This window comes from Phacochoerus africanus, chromosome 9 (genome assembly GCF_016906955.1).
Source record: "Phacochoerus africanus isolate WHEZ1 chromosome 9, ROS_Pafr_v1, whole genome shotgun sequence".
In the NCBI taxonomy this organism is placed as follows: domain Eukaryota; kingdom Metazoa; phylum Chordata; class Mammalia; order Artiodactyla; family Suidae; genus Phacochoerus; species Phacochoerus africanus.
Genome location: NC_062552.1, coordinates 115,575,319 through 115,594,842, shown reverse-complemented (window position 1 = coordinate 115,594,842; position 19,524 = coordinate 115,575,319). Strand labels below are relative to the sequence as shown.

The window sequence follows — 19,524 nt, the reverse complement described above, 5'->3', positions numbered from 1 at the left end:
CCGGAGATGACCCCTGCTGATGGCCTGGCATGTTTTATTCTGTCCCTTCCTGAGCACATGTGTGTGGACACTCGCTTGATACCCCCCCTTCCACCTCCACACGCTCTCTTTCCCTTATTAGACCTTTTCTCATTACATTAAATAGGTTTCAAGCCATGACTTCTAATGTCTGCAGGGTATTATTGTTATTATTATTTTTCTGCTTTGTGGGGCCGCTCCCACAGTATATGGAGGATCCCAGGCTAGGGGTCAAATTGGAGCTACAGCTGCTGGCCACAGCCACGGCCACAGCCACAGCAACGCGGGATCCAAGCCACATCTGTGACCTAAACCATAGCTCCCGGCAATGCTGGATCCTTAACCCACTGAGCGAGGCCAGGGATCAAACCTGCAACCTCATGGTTCCTAGTCGGAGTTGTTTCCACTGCACCATGATGAGAACTCCTAATATCTGCAGGGTATTAATTCTGTAATGCCTTTGACGATTCCCTGGACATTTAGATTGCTTCCTCTCTTTTCCTGGACACTGGACATCCCTGTGCTCATGCACCTTCACGAATGTATCTATTTTCTTATGATAGATGCCTAGAAGTGCAATTATAGGATCAAAGGTGTGATTCTTTTACAGTTTTTTTTTTGGTAAATGTGTCCTACTTTTCCCTGTTTTTTTGTTTTTGTTTTTTTTTTTTTTTGGCTACACCCGTGGCATGTGAAAGTTCCCAGGCCAGGGATTGAACCCAAGAATCTTGTGGGCTTTCCTGCAATGTGTGAGGCTGAGTCTGTGCGCAAATAAACGACTCGAGCATCTGCATGGCCCGTGACAGACGTTGAGTCTCCACACGTGTGGTTCAGTGTGGACGCTGTGGACCCTGGGTTTCTTCCGTCCTGTGGCTGGGCCGTCCCAGACTGGAGTCTGCTTCTGGCTCCTCTGCCTGGGGCAGGTGGACGAGGCCGAGTGGGTGAGAAGGGCGGAATTCAGTCACATAGCTGCACCTGACTGCCAGCGAGGCTGGGAAGCATGTTCCAGCTGTGTGCCAGGGAGGAGAAGGAAATAGACGTGTGAACACAGACAGGTCTTCATGTAAAAAAGAGATGACTGCCAGTGCTGGCAGATCAAGATGCTGTGCAGAAGAGCCGCAGAACCCCAACACGACCGGCATCCCCGGCCTCTGTCAGCACAGCTTAGGTCGCGCTGCAGTCACAGACCACCCCCGACTCGCAGGGGCTGCCCACACCGAGGGCTGGTTTCTGTCCCGTGAGAGTCCAGGTGACTCTCGGGAGGCTCTCCCCTGTGCCGAGGCTCAGGAGTCCAGGCTGCTTTGAGGTTACGGCTCCACATCTCAACACGGGGTTTGGGCAGTTGCCACGGCAGAGGAAAGACAGCCAGAAGGTCACACACTGGCCCTTCTCTGCTGCAGCCGGGGGGGGCGGTGTGTGACCCACAGCCCCTCCGCCAGGACCCATCACCTGGTGGCCAGGAAATTTTCGGGGAGCGGGCGGGATGTTTGGCAAGCCCTGCTGTCTGTCACACTGCCGTTCCCCACCTTGGGGTGCATGCATGTCGCTGTGACACCTGCCTGGAGAGCTATGGGGGTGTGGACTAGCATACGTGATCCCCTAAATCAGGTCAACACCCATATTGGAAAAGTAAACTGGAACCAGGGTTCGAAGTAAAATCTTCCTCTGTATTCTAAATTCTTTGCTATGAGCATTTAATTACATGACTCCGCAGAAAAGGCAAAAATTCAAACCCACTCTGCAGAGGTCAACATAAATGATGTTTCTTTCCTTTTTTTCTTTTGTCTTTTTTAGGGCTGCTCCTGTGGCATATGAAGGTTCTCAGGCTAGGGGTGGTGTCAGAGCTGCAGCTGCCGGCCTACACCACAGCCACGCAGGATCCTAGCCGCCTCTGCAACCTACACCACAGCTCACGGCAATGCCGGATCCTTAACCAACTGAGCGAGGCTAGGGATTGAATCCAAGCCCTCATAGATACTAGTCGTGTTCATTAACCACTGAGCCACGACGGGAACTCCCATAAATGGTGTTTCAGGTACATGTGGGTGTCCGTCCTGGGCGCACGTTCACATCCTGTAGAACCGCCTGCCCAGGCCTCCCTGCCGCTTCTGCTGGGCTCCTGTCCCACGCCATCTTTGCTGTTCTTGCAGGACCTGGTGCAGGAGAAGCTGAAGAGCCAGCAGCTGAGCAGTGAGCTGGACAAACTGAGCCAGGAACTGGAGAAGGTCGGCCTCCACAAGGAGCTGCTGCTGCAGGACAATGACGGCAGTGGCGACACGTGAGGACCCCTCCCTGGGTGACCACACGCTTTAGCTCGGCCCCCATCGCATGTACCTGCACCCCACACACCCCTGGAGCTCCATTAACTCTTCACACGGTCCACGGACCCATGTGCTTTATATTCTGGGCCTCCTTCCTGGAGGTTCCCGGGGAGGAGGGGAAGGAGATTCTTTTGTCCAGTAAAAAGGCTTCTTGTGAGTTCCCGCTGTGGCACAACAGCTTAAGGATGCAGCATTGTCTCTGTGGCAGCTCAGGTCACTACTGGGAAAGGGGTTCAGTCCTTGGCCCGGGAACTTTTATATGCCGAGGGTGTGCCCCCCCCCCCCAAAAAAAATGCTTCTTTGTTTTTTTCCAGATAGGCTCTTTTCTTTTTCTATTTCTTTATTCTTTCTTTTTACAGCTGTACCTGCGGCATATGAAAGTTCCTGGGCTGGGGGTCGAATTGGAGCTCCAGCTGCCAGCCACAGCCACAGCACTGCCCGATCTGAGCCACATCTGTGACTTATACTGCAGCTTGTGGCAATGCCAGATCCTTAACCCACTGAGTGAAGCCAGGATCAAATCTGCATCCTCATGGAAACTATGTCAGGTCCTTAACCGGCTGAGCCACAGTGAGAACTCCCTAGGCTCTTTTAGGCTTATTTTGAACAGTTTTAAGTTCAAAACAAAATTGAGGGAAAGGTGCAGAGATTTCCCATACACCCCTTGCTCCCCCCCCGCCCCCCGCATCCTTCCCATGTCATCAGCACCACCCCCCTGGGCAGACACACTTGGTGAACCTGCACTGACACATTGTCATCGCCCAGAGTGCGCAGTTGACATTAGGGTCACTCGAGATGCTGCACATTCTGTGGATTTTGACAAACATGTAATGACGTGTATCCAGCATCTTACAGTGTTCTCACGGCCCCGAGAATCCTGTGTTGCACTCATTCATCCCTCACTCCCTTCACCAGCCCTTTAATTTAACTCTTGCAGCCTTTGCTTCCAATGCTACCCTAAGTTTTCAGGGAAATCCAGTGTCTTGGACTTTTGCTGGACCTGTAACTGACATGATGCCCTCTTGGTGTGGGAAGGCCACATGGACTCACCCTTTACCTGGCGCTGTGATCTTGGATGAATGGCTTAACTTTTCTGAGACTCATGTTCCCCATCTCTAAAATGGCCATAATAATGCTTCCCTAAGGCGGTGCCTGTGAAGCTACAGCAGTGATGTTTCATGTGAAGACGTTGCAGATGTAGCTCTGCCAGGAGCACAGGGAAGGGACCTCGGTGATTGGGTTTTGGCTCCTGCAGTTTTCTGGGCCACATGCTGCAACGGTGATGAGGAAACCAGCTTAGCGGAGGAGGGATGTCTTGGCAGCTGTGAGACTGGGAGCTTGTGGGTGGAAGAGGCAGATATATATTCCTGTATATTTGTATGTTTCAGGAGATACAAGATTTTGGAGAGCATAAATGAATCAGCAGTAAAAACAACACTAGCCATGAAAGAAGAAAAGATTGTGCTTTTAGAAGCGCAGGTGGAAGAGAAAGCCAGCCTGAATCATCAGCTCCAGAATGAGCTCCAGGTGGTAAGAGCGGCCCCTTTAGGGACAAACTCTGGGTCCTGCTGGGAAGTCCCTGCTTCCCCTTCTCCAGCCCCTCACCTGGGTAGCGGAGGGGCAGCCTGGATGGATGCCAGTTTTCTGGAGCAGGTGTTTGTGGCGTGGGGACAAGACTTGGCACAGTCACGTGGCTGAAGTCGGGCCTGGGTCCCGGCTGCTGCCCCTCAGTCTTACCTGTAGGGAGGGGCTGATGAGGCAGGGCGACGGTTATGTGCAAAGGCAGGGGTCTGGTGTGCCCCACACCAGTGCCAGGGAGGCCCAGGTGTGCCAAGGGGCTGGGTTTGGTGTGGGGCCTCTTCCTGCCCCAAGTCTGCTTTCTGTTCCCACACCTGCAGCTAAAGAAGGAGTGTGAGGTCCTCCGGCAGAGCCAGGAAGAGGGGAAGCCTGCACCCAACTCTTTCAAACACCCCGAGGGTCACCCGGAGAAGGAGCCATGGGGGCCCGGCCACAAGGAGGCCACCATGGAGCTGCTCCGCGTGAAGGACCGGGCCATCGAGCTGGAGCGCACCGTGAGTAGGGAGAGGCTGGCCTGCTGACCATCCCGTGGCTGGAACGGAAATTCACCGTTGCCGTGCGGCACCTGGGCGTTGGAAGCTGTTGGGATTTACTCAAAGTGGTCAGGCTGGCCACTTTGAGCTTCCTGGCACATCCTCTGAGCCCCTTTTCACTCGAGGTCCCCTCGCCCTTTTAACTGAAAGGGCGCCGCCACGTGGTCCCATGGAGGCCCACTCTCTGCCTCCCGGCAGATCACACTGAGCCTGGAGCTTCTGCCGCAGCCCTGTTTCCGTGCTGTTCCGGCCTTCGGTGCTCTGCCGAACCACAGCCCGCCCCCTGTTTTCGTGAACAAGGTTGTATTAGGCCCCAGACATACCCTGTGCTTACACCCTGTGCGGAGCTGCCTTCCCCCACTGTGGCCGGGGTCGGTGGTTGGGGTAGCGGCCCCGTGACCGGCAAACCCCAAACCCTGACTGTCTGGCCCTTTATAGAAAGTTTGCCAACATGCGTCTAAATCCCTCATCTCTGTCTCCCAACAAGCTTGTGACGTAGATAGTAATGATTGTCGTCTGACAGGTGAGAAAGGCGAGAAGGACCTTGAGACTTGACCCCAAGCCCCGCGCCAGAAAGGGACAGCGCAGGACCGCACCCTCTGTGTCCTGGCCCCGGAGGTGGCATATTGCGCTGGGTCCTGATCAGTCTCGTGGCCCCTGAACCACCTTATTCTCCCTGCTGTCGCCCCTGCGGGGGCTGAGGCCGCAGGCTCTGGCTCCCTGTCCTGTGCGAGAAGCTCACAGACCTGCCGTCTCAGTGTGATCAGCAGAGAACAGAGGAAAGCTTGAGAGAGAGAAAGGGCGAAGCAGGTAGAACTGCAGCTCTCACCCATGCCTCTCACACGCTCAGGCTCTTTGCCGTGTTCCCATCACGTATATTCGTGTCTTATGTGAAAACACATGCTCCAGAAGTAGGGTATTTTCATTTCCAGTCCTGCTGATTGTCTTTTCTAAGAGGGAACGTCTTCCTCCTCCCACCCGGTGGCCTCTGGCTTTGGCTCCAGAAGCATCAACTCTCGAGGGTCCCTTCCACTCAGGTACCTGCAGCCGGTCGGCGTGTGTGGAGCTGTGTCTGATCGGCCCCCTGCTTCTGCCTCCCTTAGAACGCGGCTCTGCAGGCGGAGAAGCAGCTGCTCAAGGAACAGCTGCAGCACCTGGAGACCCAGAACACGGCCTTCAGCAGCCAGATCCTGACGCTGCAGAAGCAGAGCGCTTTCCTGCAGGAGCACAACACCTCACTGCAGACGCAGACGGCCCAGCTGCAGGTGAGGGCAGGGCGGACCCCCCACCTCCCGGGGAGGTTGCTTTGTGTCTCCCGGGCCGCCCGGGTCTCTGACTTCTCCAGACCAGCAAGACCACAGTGCGTGGGAGAGTTCGGGATTTGGGTTTCTTTGTAGTAGGCTCCTTGTAAACCGAGGCTCCTCAGGATCTTTGAAGGTGCTTTTTTCTTTTTTCTTTTTTTCTTTTTAGGGCCGTACCCATGGCATGTGGAAGTTCCCAGACTAGGGAATCCAGTGGGGGCTACAGCCGCCGGCCTACACCACAGCCACAGCAACGTGGGATCGGAGCCGCATCTGCCACCTACACCACAGTTCGTGGCAACGCTGGATCCTTAACCCACTGAGCGGGGCCAGGGATCGAACCCCCATCCTCATGGATCCTCGTCAGGTCTGTGAAGCACTGAGCCACGAAGGGAGCTCCCTGAAGGTCTTTTCCATGATCCAGCACACGGCTGCCCAGGCTGAAAGTTTATTTCCCTCTCACCTGCCCTCTTGTCTGTTTCCCGAAGTCTCTTTCTTGAGCTGTTATTAGGAGTGACTTGGGAAGGAGGTACTGGGCTCAAATCAGTTTGGTTCAACAGAGCTAAGCACGTTTCTTCCCTGGCAGAGCCTTTTGGAAGCAAATGTGAATTTTCAATCTTTAAGAGAGAAGTCGAGTATGAATTGGCTCCCGGGCTGTTGAGAGCCCCTAGCAAAACTCATGTTCTTGGGCTGCATATTTTAGGATGTTGGTATTTATGCGAATAGATGGTGGGAAAGTAAATTGTCGTTTATTGCAGTTTCTGAGAAAGGTGTTTGAAAATAATGTCACTTATGAGTCAGGAACAATAAACGGGAAGCTATTTGGCAGAGAGGCTGGGATTTGTTCTGTTAAAGAAATAGGATGTTAGTTCATAGGGTTTTTGTGTGTGCGTGTAGAGTGTTCATTTTTATTAGCGTGGCTGATTTACAGCGTTGTGTCAATTTCTGCTCTACAGCATAGTGATGCAGTCACTCATACACACACACACACACACATTCTTTTTCTCGTGTTACCTTTCATCATGTTCTGTCCCAAGAGATTGGATATAGTTCCCTGTGCTGTACCGTAGGACCTCCGTGCTTATGATTCTAAATGTAATAGTTTGTATCTATTAACCCCAAACTCCCAGTCCATCCCCTTCCCTCCCCCTCCCCCTCGGCAACCCAAGCCTGTTCTCCATGTCTCCGAGTCTGTTTCTGTTCTGTAGGTAGGTTCACTTGTGCCTTATTTTAGATTCCATATATAAGTGATATCATATAGTATTTGTCTTTTTCTTTCTTATTTTGCTTATGTAAGAATCTCTAGTTGCATCCATGCTGCTGCCCTAGTTTTGTGTTTGTTGGGGGTTTTGGTCGTGGTTGTCGCATCTTTGGTTTTGATGTCATGGTAATTCTGACCTTAGGATGAGTTAGGAAATAGCTGATGATTTTGGACGTTGGATGGTATTGTCTATCTGTTAGTTAGGTCCAGGCGGTTGATAGGTTGTTTAGGTATTCTGTATCCTCAGGGCTGCTCTATCTTGTAAAAATAGGCATTTAGGGAGTTCCCGTCGTGGCGCAGTGGTTAACAAATCCAACTGGGACCCATGAGGTTGCGGGTTCGATCCCTGGCTTTGCTCAGTGGGTTGGGGATCCGGCGTTGCCGTGAACTGTGGTGTAGGTCACGAACATGGCTCAGATCCCACCTTGCTGTGGCTCTGGCGTAGGCCAGTGGCTACAGCTCCGATTAGACCCTTAGCCTGGAAACCGCCATATGCCGCGGGAGCAGCCCTAGAAAAGGCAAAAAGACCAAAAAATAAATAAATAAATAAATAAAAATAGCCTTTTGGGACTTCCCTGGCGGCCTGCTGGGTTAAGGATCTGATGTCGTCACTCCCACAGGTCACTGCTGTGACACAGATTCTAACCCTGACCGGGGAATTTCTGCATGCCACAGGTATGACCAAATAAAAATTTTCAAAATGGGAATAAGCTTTTATTTATTTTTTTTAAGGCTGCATCTATAGCATATGAAAGTTCCCAGGCCAGGGATTGAATCAGCGCCACAGCTGCGACCTACGCTGTAGTTGCAGCAATGTGAAATCCTTTAACCCACTGTGCTGGGGCTGGGCATTGAGCCTGCACCTCAGCAGCTACCTAAACCACTACAGTCCGGTTCTTAACCCATCGCACTACAGCGGAAACTCCAAAATAGGTTTTTTAAAGTATCCGAAGAGGGTTTCCAAGGAGCTTATTCAAAGAGAGGACCTCATTTGCCCGCAAAGACCACATCCTTGGAGAGGGCTCAGGACTGAAGCACCATGTGACAGTCTGTTAGGCTGCCTGGCCTCCTCCAGAGGTTCCTTAAGTCCTGGTGGAACTGTCCTCGCCCCAGCTGGGTCTTGCCTGCCTGGGCTCTCTGTTGTCTTGGCAACAGCCTCCAGCCCCTTGTTCCTCTCGGCAGGTGGAGAATTCCACTCTGAGCTCCCAGAGCGCCTCGCTCACCGCACAGTACGCGCTGCTCCAGAACCAGCAGACGGCCAAGGAGAGTGAGAACGAAAACCTGCAGAAGCAGCAGGAGCAGCTGACAGCCGCTTACCAGGCGCTGCTGCAGGACCACGAGCACCTGGGCGCCCTCCACGAGAGGCAGTCCTCAGAGTACGAGGCCCTCATCCGTCAGCACAGCTGCCTGAAGACGCTGCATCGCAACCTGGAGCTGGAGCACAAGGATCTGGGGGAGAGGTGTGTGAACCTGGAACCCCAGAGTTTGAGTCCTTGCCTCTGCTCTGTGCCCCTTGAGTCTCCTCTTGGCCTGCTGCTTCCCGCTGCCTGGGACACCAGACCGTCCCCAAAAGGAAGTAAATCAAAGTCACCCTTAGTGATCGGAGTTAGTGCAGCTGGAGACCCAGCTGCAGGCAGGTCCCCAGGTGGAGAAAAGGGTGTCATGGCCAGTCCCTACTCCCCTCAGGTGTCCCCTCTTTTCTCCAAACCAAGAATAAGAACGAAGTGCCCCCCAGCTGCCGGTTTACAGTGATGCATCTTATCTTACCCTTTTTTGCCTGTCAAAATCAGGGCCCTTTTTTTTAAAAAAATCTTTAATGTGGGGAACTTTTAAATATATAGGAAGGAGACAGAATGGGGTAATGAAAGCTGTGTGCACCCACGGCCGGCTCCTGCAGTGATCGCTCTCCCGCCATCCTCGTTTCATCTTTACCCCACTCTCGAGCCCTGTCTCCTTTTTTTTTTTTTTTTAAGTTGGACTTGACACACATGCAAATGCACGAGTCTGAACTTTGCCCTCTTGACCAGTCAGGGTCCTGGGTCTTGTGTGCCCTCAGTCCACCGGCATCATCTGAGCGCTGGCCCCTGCGGATCATCTTGATTGTTCTAGGCCCCCCTGGCCAGGGGTGGCAGGACCGCGAGTCTGGGGGCAGGTGTGCTGTGCATGTGGTTCTAATGCGGGAAAGGAAGGCTCTCAGACACTTGGCGGATGGCTGAGGGGGAGCGATAATCCCCGCCCTGTGCTTGTGAGATGGCCCTCGCCTTGGCTCCGTCTCAGCAAGATGCTCAGTCAAGCTCAAGTCCAGAGTGTTCGTCTCGGACCCAGGGAGGTCGTTGAGCCAGCAAAGCCTCCTGAGGGCGTCAGCTGATGCTGTGGGCACAGGGCTGATGACGTTCTTCCGTCCACTCAGCCGGCGCTTCCTTTCTGTCTTGGTCCGGAGTCCCCCACCCCCTTGTCCACCCAGATGGCCGTCCTTCAGGGCCTGCTGAGACCTTGGCTCCTAGAGGATGCCGTTCCTTCTTGCCAAAATGAGCATCATCTGCCCCTATCTTATATTCCTGGGACACTTAGTGAACACCTGCTGTGTATGTGGCACGGTGTCTAATGTGGTGGAGGAGGCACCCAGTTGGCTCCTGGAGTAAGACATGTTCACTTGGAAGCCAGCCCGGCGCCCAGCACTGCCCAGGCACTCACGTGTCCTGTTACACCTTATAATGGCATCTTACGATGTTCACGTCTGTTCGTTGGGGGAAGGTTTCTGCAGGTGGAATATGAGCAGAAAGCAAGCTCTGAAGGAGTTTGGTGTTGCTTTCCCTGTAGCTCCTTGCTCAGTACAGCACAACCGCTGCGTTACTTGGTACTTTTTACTGGTTGGACAGGCTGGAGGCCCTTTGAGTCTGTTTGCCGCAAGGCTACGGGTCCAGGAGTCTGGGAACCTGGAACACGGGGGTGATGGCTCCGAATACCAGGGACTCTGTGGTGAGCCAGGCCGTTCTACAGCAGGGTATTACTAATGGTAAGATGCTTGATGGGTGCTCTTTTACAAGACGTTACCACAGGAAAGCGGGAGTCAGGGACACTAATGGTCAGCCCATGGCCCTGGTTTGTCAGACCTTGGATGACTTTTCCCAGAATCATTTGCCTGGATGAGTAAGATCACCCCCGAAAGCCAGGCAGAGCCTCACACCCAACACCAGGTTTAGCTCTGCCCCGAAGCTAAAGGCCACACAAATGTTTGTTTTGAAACAGCTGCCTGAGCAGGTGTCTGGCTCGATTCCAGCACAAGTCTGGGCTCCACTCAGATGATAACTACAGGCAATGTGGGGGCTGGTGGTGTGTCGGGTGGAGGTCCAGAGACGAAGGCTGGAGGCTCTTGGCCTTGGGGGCTCTTGAGTCCTCATGAGCTGGGAAGGTTCCACAGGAAGGAGAAAGAGCCTGGGCTTTTCTTATCAGGGGCTCCATCCTTGTGCTCTGCTGCCCTCCAGAGACAGCTGTGCAGTAACCTGTACAGAGGGGCCAGAGAAGATTCAGAGGAAAAGGAAGGGGCGGGGGGAAGGTCTGGGTCAGGGGAGCAGTACGTGTGTGTGTGTGTGTGTGTGTGTGTGTGTATGCATGCGTGAGCGTGAGTGTCGGAACAGCTAGGCCCTGGCAGCTGCTGGTCCCACCAGGCAAGCCTCTCCCCACCAAGCCAGACCAGAGCAGGGAGCCTCAGTTCCTAAAGCAGGGGAGGGCTCACCCCCTGCCCAGTAAACAGGGCTTCCCTGTTAGGTCAGCTGTTACGTGCAGTGGGACTCAGCTGGGGTTTTGCGTGTGTGGTTTTAGATCCATTTGAGTCTAGAGAACTGCCTGGTAACTTATTAAGACTCCCAAAGAGAAAGGCGAGGGGTTCAGAGGTGTCGTCCTGGCGTGTCCAGGAGGCTGAGGGCGGAAGGCTGCTGTGATGGAATCAAGGGGACTGGGGAGGCGCGGCCTGTGGGAGGAAGAGCGCCTCACCCCCGTCCCCCCGACACCTGTCCCAGCCACCACCCTCCAGTTTCTCTGCCAGCATCCTCACTCCTTGCCCGTGCCCTCAGCTCTGCAGAGAGAAGCCACCAGACGAACCCCCCTTTCTCTGGGGAGGCTTCTCAGTCTTTGGGGGTGTGCATTACCTGTAGGAAAAGAAGGCCAGGGACCAGCTGCCAGCGGTGTGTCCCCTCCCACAGGCACAGTGACCTGCTGAAACACAAGGCGGAGCTGGACGAGCTGGAGAAGGTTTTGAAGGCTGAGCGAGAGGCTCTGCAGCAGGAGCAGAGGGCGAGCGCCGTGGCCACGAGCGAGAACCAGAGGCTGCAGGAGGAGCTGGACAGGTAAGCGCCCGCCCGGGGCCGCCCGCCCCTCTTCACCCACTCGGCGCCCGCTGAGCAGATGTCAAGGGAGTCCCTGGTATCGTGTATCTTTCCAACCCCTGTCATGCAGACAGCTGGATGCTAAGAAGCTCACAGGGAACTCCAGCTGGTTGCTGGGATGGAAGGACCAAAGCGGATCCTGGGGACAGCACGTTGTCTGAGCTGGTGGTCCTTACCTCCCACCGTGAAATGACGATGAGTGTATCAGCCAGGGGTGTGTTCATCATCCAGCTGAGTCGCTGTCAGGGAATCCCCCCTGCTTGCTGGCATCTGTTCGTAAGCCCCAAATCAGCATACAGGGACCTTTAATGGACATGCGCAGCGTGATGAGATGCTCGAGTCACCTGATGCGCCCATTTCCAGGTGAGGACGAACCAGGTGTTCGACCTCCACCTTCTTGTTCATTGTTGTGTCAGTTCATACTGCAAAGGAGCCTCCTTTTTTTCTTTCTTATTTATTTATTTATTTATTTATTTTTGTCTTTTTGCCATTTCTTGGGCTGCTTCCGCAGCATATGGAGGTTCCCAGGATAGGGGTCGAATCGGAGCTGTAGCCGCCGGCCTACACCAGAGCCACAGCAACGCGGGATCCACGCCTCGTCTGTAAGCTACACCACAGCTCATGGCAACACCGGATTCTTAACCCACTGAGCAAGGCCAGGGACCGAACCTGCAGCCTTATCGTTCTTAGTCGGATTCTTTAACCACTGAGCCATGATGGGAACTCCTCTTTTTTTCTTTTTATAGTTGCACCTGCAGCATATGGAAGTTCTGGGCTAGGGGTTGAATCAGAGCTGCAGCTCCTAGCCTACATCACAGCCACAGCCACACCAGATCCGAGCTGCTGCATCTGTAATCTGTGCCACAGCCTGTGGCGACCCCAGATCCTTAACCCACTGAGCAAGGCCAGGGATCAAACCCACATCCTCATGGAGAGAGCATCAGGTTCTTAACCCACTGAGCCACAATGGGAACTCCCAAATGAGCGTGCTTTTTGTGGCCTATGGAGTCCCGTGGTTTTCATATCTGTGTGCTTTTGGGGTGAGGATTTCCCCATTTAAAGCGGCCCCTGAGCAGAGTGCTCAAGTGCTGGCTTGTGTTCCTAAGTGCAAGGCTAGGATGAGAAAATGCATGTAGGGATAAGCTTCCTTGAGGCATGGGTTACAGTGCTGTTAGCTCTGAGTCTGTCTCATAAGGTGTCTTTAAACAGAAACACATAAGATAGGGTATGTCTCGATAAGCTCACAAAAATGTGTGACTGAACTCATAGGAAGCCACCCCATGTTTACCCGAGAGCTGATTTAGTGATCTAGTGTCCTGGGGACCTTGTAGAATGTTATTACAAAGAGTCACGAGACTCTACTGAACTATTATCACTTTTTTTTTTTCCCCGTTTAACAGACAGGAGCAGATGAAATACCTTGTTCAGGGCCGATGCTTCTAGTCAGTGGCAGAATCAGGATTTGAATCTGGTCTTGTCTGTGACAGGACCCTGTGATCCTGCTTCCTCCCTGTGTCCTTGTTAACATGTACCTGGGGCTACGAGCTCAGGTGCCAGACGGATCAGGTGGGTGAAAAAGTGCCAGCGTAGACCAGACAGCGACATAGAAGATACACGCCATCCAAAGGTTGTCAGCTGGGAGGCAGGCCCCGGGCCACCAGATCATCCCTGTGTTTTTGTTTTTTTTTTTAGCCACACCCTCAGCATGTGGAAGTTCCCGGGCTAGGAATTGAACCCGTGCCACAGCAGTGACAGTACCGGGTCCTTAACCCACTGAACCACTGGGGCACTCCCTGTTTATACTTTTTTCTTAAGCTGGACATCTGAACGTCGATGTAGAACTTTCACAAATTTAAATGTTGACAAACTGACTCATAAAACAAAAACAGAAACAAAAAACATGTGGGCCAAACAAGACACTCTGTGTCTAAATTGAGTCCATGAGCCCCTGGTAACTTGAACTTTCGGTTATTAATTTTCCCCCAGGAAAGCCCAGGTGGATAATAGTTGTTATGATGATGATAAGTTTAGTGCATTTACATAATACCCCAGCATCTCATATTTTATTTATCTTGGGAGTTGGAATTAGGGGCTTGGAATTGGAAAGAAGAGCTGGGCATAGACAAAGAGTTTTAGAGCAAAGGTGTTCTGGTTCAGTGTTTTAAAAACTTTTTAATAGCAGGACCCTTTTTTTCCCAAGTAGGCAATATGCTAAAACCTTAACTATAAAGGAGATTATAGGAGTTCCCATTGGGGCACAGCGGGTTAAGAACCTGACTAGTATCCTTGAGGATGCAAGTTTGATCCCTGGCCTTGCTCATTGGGTTAAAGGATCAGGCATTGCTACAAGCTATGGTATAGGTCGCATATGTGGGTCGGATCTGGCCTTGCTGTGGCTGTGGTGTAGGCCACCAGCTCCAGCTCCAATTTGACCCCTAGCCTGGGAACCTCCCTATGCCAACAGGGTGTGTCCCTAAAAAGACAAAAATAGATTATAACAGTGATGCCTTGTTGAAACGGGCATCTGAGCCTGCCTGTGCTGTCTTCCCAGGTGCAAGGTGGGGGCGCCAGGGGGAGGTACCGTCATAGAATCCCAAAGCATGTAGTTTGAAAACTGCTAATTTTGTTCAGTCCCTCATTCTGAGGCCCAGAGAGGTCATGGTTTGGTCGAAGGTTGCACAGCTGAGACAGGGCTGGGAGCGCCCTTCAGCCCTGCGGCTCTCTACCCCTGCCCCCAGGGTGAATTTCCTGCACCATCAACTGAAGGGGGAGTACGAGGAGCTGCACAGCCACACCAAGGAGCTGAAAACCTCACTCAACAACTCTCAGCTTGAGCTGAACCGCTGGCAGGCCCGGTTCGACGAGCTGAAGGAGCAGAACCAGAGCATGGACATCTCGCTGACCAAGCTGGACAACCACTGTGAGGTGAGGCCCTGGGGTACTGGGGCCCATTCCCTGGGGTGGCAGCCTTGGGCTCGGTGGGGTGGTGACAGGTCCTCCTTGGCCTCTGTGCTCGGAGACTGTGGGAAAGAGGTGCAGAGACTGAGAGGAGACCAGAGGCATTGGACCCTGGTTGGGGGGGGGGGCACATACCACGAGGTGGGGCTGCTTTAGGAAACACCTTTGCATCTGACCTTGGCTTTTTGCAAAGGCTCAGAGCAGGTGCATGGAAACATCGACTACTGTTTAATTTCACACCATCTTTCCAGTTCTTTTCATGTCAGGAGCCACTCTGTAGAGAAGTGACATGAATTTTCCTCCATGCTTGGCTTTGGCTGACAGCTCCTGAGCCTGGGCTGTTCAGGGTGGGGCTTAGGCCCTCATCCCCTGGTTTCCAGAGGGGCAGACCCCTCCCTTCTGGGGTGCTAGGATGGAAAGTACCTTCTTATGCAGCAGACCTCTCTCTAAATGGGAAACAGAGCCCAGGACAAGTATGACTGCCAAGTGGCTGGGCAGGGAAGAGCAGCTGGGCCCTGCTCCAGCTCCAGAGCACCCTGGAACAGCCAGGATCCCAGACACAGCTCCTCCTGCCTTTTGTTTGCCTCTTGAGCTCACGGTAGCCCTTCGGGGCATCACAGATGAGGAAACAGAGGCCCAGAGTGCCGAGATGCCTGAAGGTACCTGGGGCAGGGGTAGGGCCAGTGGAAGAGGTGGGGCCAGGACAAAGGCAAACACTGCTGGGGGTGGGACAGCACCACTGCAATGCAGGGAGGTGCTTTAGGATTTCCAAGGGGACTTCAGGCCCAGGCGTGCAGTAGGAGATTGGCACCAGTCTGCCTGAAGCCAAAGTGTGTCATTTTCCTACGATACCACCTGCGATCTGTATTTCTAGAGCAAGAGCGGCCGTCCTTATCCCCAAACCCAAATCCAGCCCACGACCTGCTTCTCTACAGCCGTGAACTAAGAATGGCTTGTGCATTTCACGATGGTTGAGTGAAAAGAATAACATTGTGGCAAGTTGAAATGACGGGACATTTAAATGTCAGTGTCCATAAGTAAAGTTTTATTGGCGCGAAGTCACACCTATGCGTTTGCAGGTTGTCTCTGGCTGCTTTCCCGCTGTAACAGCAGAGTCGAGTCGTTGCACCAGACCACCGTCTGGCTTGGAGAGCCCAAAGGGTTTGCTCTGTGGCTCTGTACAAAAGAAGTGGGCCGACCCTTGTCTAGAATGGAGCTGTCTGCTAGAAATAATAGTATCAGATGTAACTATAATAGAAATAATTACACCAGCTATAATTTAAAATGCTCCAGTAGCCACATTAAAAAGGTAAAAAGAAACAGGATTATTTTTAACCATGTATTTTATTTAGCCAATATGTCGAAAATATTTTCATTCCCACAGGTAACCACAAAAAGCTCATGAATGAGATGGTTCACATTGGTTTTTTTTTTTAGTCCGGTCTTGAGAATCTCCTGTGTTTTGCCCTGTGGCACAGTCCAGCAGGGACAGCTGCATTTAAAGTGTTCAGTGGGCGTTCCCATCGTGGCTCAGTGGTTAACAAATCCAACTAGGAACCATGAGGTTGTGGGTTTGATCCCTGGCCACGCTTAGTGGGTTAAGGATCCAGCGTTACCATGAGCTGTGGTGTAGGCCAGTGGCTACAGCTCCAGTTAGACTCCTAGCCTGGGAACCTCCATAGGCTGCGGGAGCAGCCCTAGAAAAGAACAAAAATAAAAAAATAAAGTGCTCAGCAGCCAGGCACTGCCTTCAGCTGTTGGATTAGACGGTGTAGCTGCTGAGGGAACTGCTGTTTGGGTCCTTTGGAGTGTTCACGGGTGTCAATAATACCAAGATGGGCGGCTTGGCACACGTGCCTTTTTCCTTTTTTCAGGTGCTAGATCCCCAGCACCGGGCTTCCGGGGTCACACAGTATTTAAGGCGTTGTTGATCTGTGTTTTAGCTGCTCTCTCGCCTCAAGGGGAACTTGGAGGAAGAAAACCACCACCTCCTGAGTCAGATCCAGCTGCTGAGCCAGCAGAACCAGATGCTCCTAGAGCAGAACTTGGAGAACAAGGAGCAGTACCACGAGGAGCAGAAGCAATACATGTAAGGGGTCTGGGTGGGGGACGCCCGTCTACACTGGGATCCTGGTCCCCTCTGGCAAGAGCAGCCCTGAGGCCGGTGGGCATCCTGTGGGGGTGGGGGCGGCAACCAGCTTACCAGCGCTGCCTCCGCTCCGTTTTGCTGGAGGGGTTCTGGGTTTCTGCGAGTGAGGGCGGTTGGCTTTCGTTTGCTTTTCAAAGGCACTGCCCACCGCCAGAAGCTTCCTAGTCGGCTGTTAGAATTAAGTGCCCTTCTTCTAAAAATGCAACGGTGCTGACAAAGCGTATCTCGGGGAAAGACTCGAAACCGAAGGCTGAGCACAGGTGCCGTAACCGGTGTCCTTCCACCACTCATATCTGTTTTCCCTGATGGCCGGGAGGACGGCTGACTGGCACGCTGCCGTCTGCGTTCCTTCATGCCGGCTCTGCCGTGGGCCCCGCAAGGTGCACCGTGGCCTGGTCACCAGGAACCAGCAGGGGGATGTGAGCAGAGCTGTGTCCCTACCAGGCAGAGGTTGAGGAGCTACACGGAGTGGGGAAAGGAGGAGTCGGGGTTCTGCTGCTGGTGCAGGGTGGGAGGAAGGCAGGGTGGATGGGGCGATGCGAAGATGGAGCGGGCAGGGCTTCTGGGTGCAGGGCTCACGTAAGGCGGAGGCTGGAGGGGTACCCCCTGTGCCTGGCTCACCAGTTGGGACTCATCGGGAAGCGTGAAGGGATGCGGGTCTAGCATGCCCCAGGCAGATGCCGGAGATGCGCTCAAGAGGAAGAGCCTGGTCCTGGGAACCTTGTGGTTTGGAAGTGGATTAATCCAGAAAGCATGTGTGGATCCATGACGGGGGTGGGTGGGGAGGTGGTCACCACTCTGCTGTGGTGGTTGGACCATCCTTCCTCTCAGTTGGGCATGGCCGGGGCGGGGAAGGCCAGAGGAGACAGGCTGGCGGCGGGACGTGGTCACGGCAGAGGCGGCGCTGCCCCAGCTCTGCTGTAACCATGCTCCTTCATTATTCTCCACCTTTATCTGCTCACCTAGAGGTGGCTCGCCACCTACAAAAGATGGGTTACCTTGAAATCCGCACTGTAATTTGGGGTAGAAATGTCTCTGGCCTGAAGTTGGCCCCTGTAATCCCACTGGTAGTAATTGGCAGCAGGCGCCAGGCAGGTGCTAACCAGAAGAGCGGGAGCCCAGAACCACGGGGGGTGAGTCGATGTTAGTTGTGCGTTAGAGAGCGTCTGCAGAGGGCCAGCCTTGGCATGTTTCCCGGGGGCGGCTCTGAGCAGAGCCCAGTTCTGGGTGCCCGGAGGTGCTCTCTGTGTTTGCAAGCATCTCTGGGGCCAAACTCAGCCACGAAAGCACCCGAATCTTAAGGCGGAGCAGGATGGCTGTGAGGACAGAAGAACAGATCGCAGGTGTCTAGCCAAGGGGGCTGAGAGCAGACGGCTTGGGGGTCAGGGGCCCAGCGGTTCTCAAAGCTGCCCCTTTTCATGTGCTTCCTTCACGGAAAACTCGGGAAGGTCCCCAGTTTTGGTGGAACCTTGCTTGGCAGTCTCTTGACAGCAAGAAACCCAGGCCTCTGGCCTCGAGGCCTCACTTTCCACGAAGGAAGCCAGGGCTCCGCGCTGTATGGATGACGCAGGTGGTGAGAGGCTGGAGGGGGCAGGAGTTGGGGGCCCTATGGACAGTGTTGCATGCAGTCCACCGCCTGTGTGACTCCCTGAGATGAGACAGAGCCTCCCCTTCGTCTCAGGAAGGCCAGAATCTCCCTCTCCACAAGCAGAGGTGCCGTCTGGCAGCCCAGGATTCAAGAGGTGTCTCTTTGGTCCTTCAAGAAACCAGAAACTGGTTTCCAACCTTTAGAAATCCGGAGACTTTTGCTTTGCAATCTGAGCCTCTGGCTTCTCTGGAAAAATGAGTCGATTCTCCCCCACCCCCCACGGGGCAGCAGTCCACTGGGGTGGCTCAGTGGTGCCGCGGTGCCCACCCCCCCCTCTGGTCTCTCCAGGTCCGCTTTACTCCTTATCTTTTCTAGCCCCTGCAAACCTTTGAGTTGGTTCCCACAGAGGTTTTTATCAGAAACTCAGCATTGCGATGGGCCCAGGTCAGAGGTCAGATTTTGCTGCGATGCCTTTTTCCGCCTTGGTGCTCATCATCTCCCTCCCTGAGGGCAGACCTCTCCCCGTCACCAGGGTGTTGTTGATATGTGCCCCTGGAAGCTGCCCTGAGTCTGATGGGGTGTCCAGCATCCTGAATGGCCTGGCCGGAAAGTCCTGGCATCCGCGCTTGAGGTTCCAGATGAATAGGGAGCTGCTTCCTTGAGTTCATTCTCCGCTAGAGCCTAGGTGCTTTAAGCAGGTCTCCTTAGCACTTCCTGGTCCCGAGGCAGACGCTGCCGTTCACATATCCCCGACTGGGTGATCACAGTGTCACCCGCACCAGGGTGTCCATGTCCCCCCAGAACGCCAGCCCCTGCCGGGCCGGGTCCCAGGCCATGCTGATGAGTGAATTCCTGTATTTGATTTCAGACTGCCTTGACTGTCTTTTCCCTGTTTCCAGAGACAAGTTAAATGCCTTACGGAGACATAAGGAAAAACTGGAAGAAAAAATCATGGATCAGTACAAGTTCTATGATCCTGCTCCAAAGAAGTGAGTTGATTTAAGTGTCAGGAGGACAGAACAGAACACAGAACAGAAGAACCTCCCTTCTCCACACTCAGGGTGAACACTGCAGCCTCCTGGAACGGCGCCCAGCGTGCAGGCCCGTCTTCCCCGTGGCAGGTCTTTGGTGTGCACAACCCTCCCTCACAGGAAGGCTGCGGAGTTCCTTTCAGCCCGGTCCTCGGTGCTCCAGCTTGTCCTGTGAGGGGTGGCCAGTGCCACTGACCCTGAGGAGACCCAGGCTTAACTGAGCCACAAGCCCTTTAGGAGGGGAAGGAGGCAGTGCTTTGGGAGCCATTAAAGCGGGACGGAAGGGTTGCCTCATCAGCTTCTGTCTCAGGATTTACCAGGGGGTGGAAAACCACGCTCCTCTTGGCAGCTTGGTGCCTGCTCTCTGAGTTTGCACAGACTCGGCCAGGAAAATGCCCAAG

The 19,524-nt window shown here is 53.7% G+C and overlaps 1 protein-coding gene across 6 annotated transcripts in view; it reads left to right on the top strand.

The window, feature by feature from the left end:
* Positions 1-19,524, top strand: part of CCDC88C (coiled-coil domain containing 88C) — a 128,031-nt gene that overhangs the window by 90,166 nt on the left and 18,341 nt on the right. For all 6 annotated transcript variants that reach the window (XM_047796208.1, XM_047796209.1, XM_047796207.1 and 3 more), the window contains 9 exons: positions 2,169-2,296; positions 3,728-3,869; positions 4,238-4,411; positions 5,554-5,715; positions 8,195-8,472; positions 11,215-11,358; positions 14,136-14,322; positions 16,299-16,444; positions 18,992-19,081. In XM_047796208.1, coding sequence (XP_047652164.1) covers positions 2,169-2,296; positions 3,728-3,869; positions 4,238-4,411; positions 5,554-5,715; positions 8,195-8,472; positions 11,215-11,358; positions 14,136-14,322; positions 16,299-16,444; positions 18,992-19,081 — 1,451 coding nt within the window. The remainder of the gene's footprint in view (positions 1-2,168; positions 2,297-3,727; positions 3,870-4,237; positions 4,412-5,553; positions 5,716-8,194; positions 8,473-11,214; positions 11,359-14,135; positions 14,323-16,298; positions 16,445-18,991; positions 19,082-19,524) is intronic.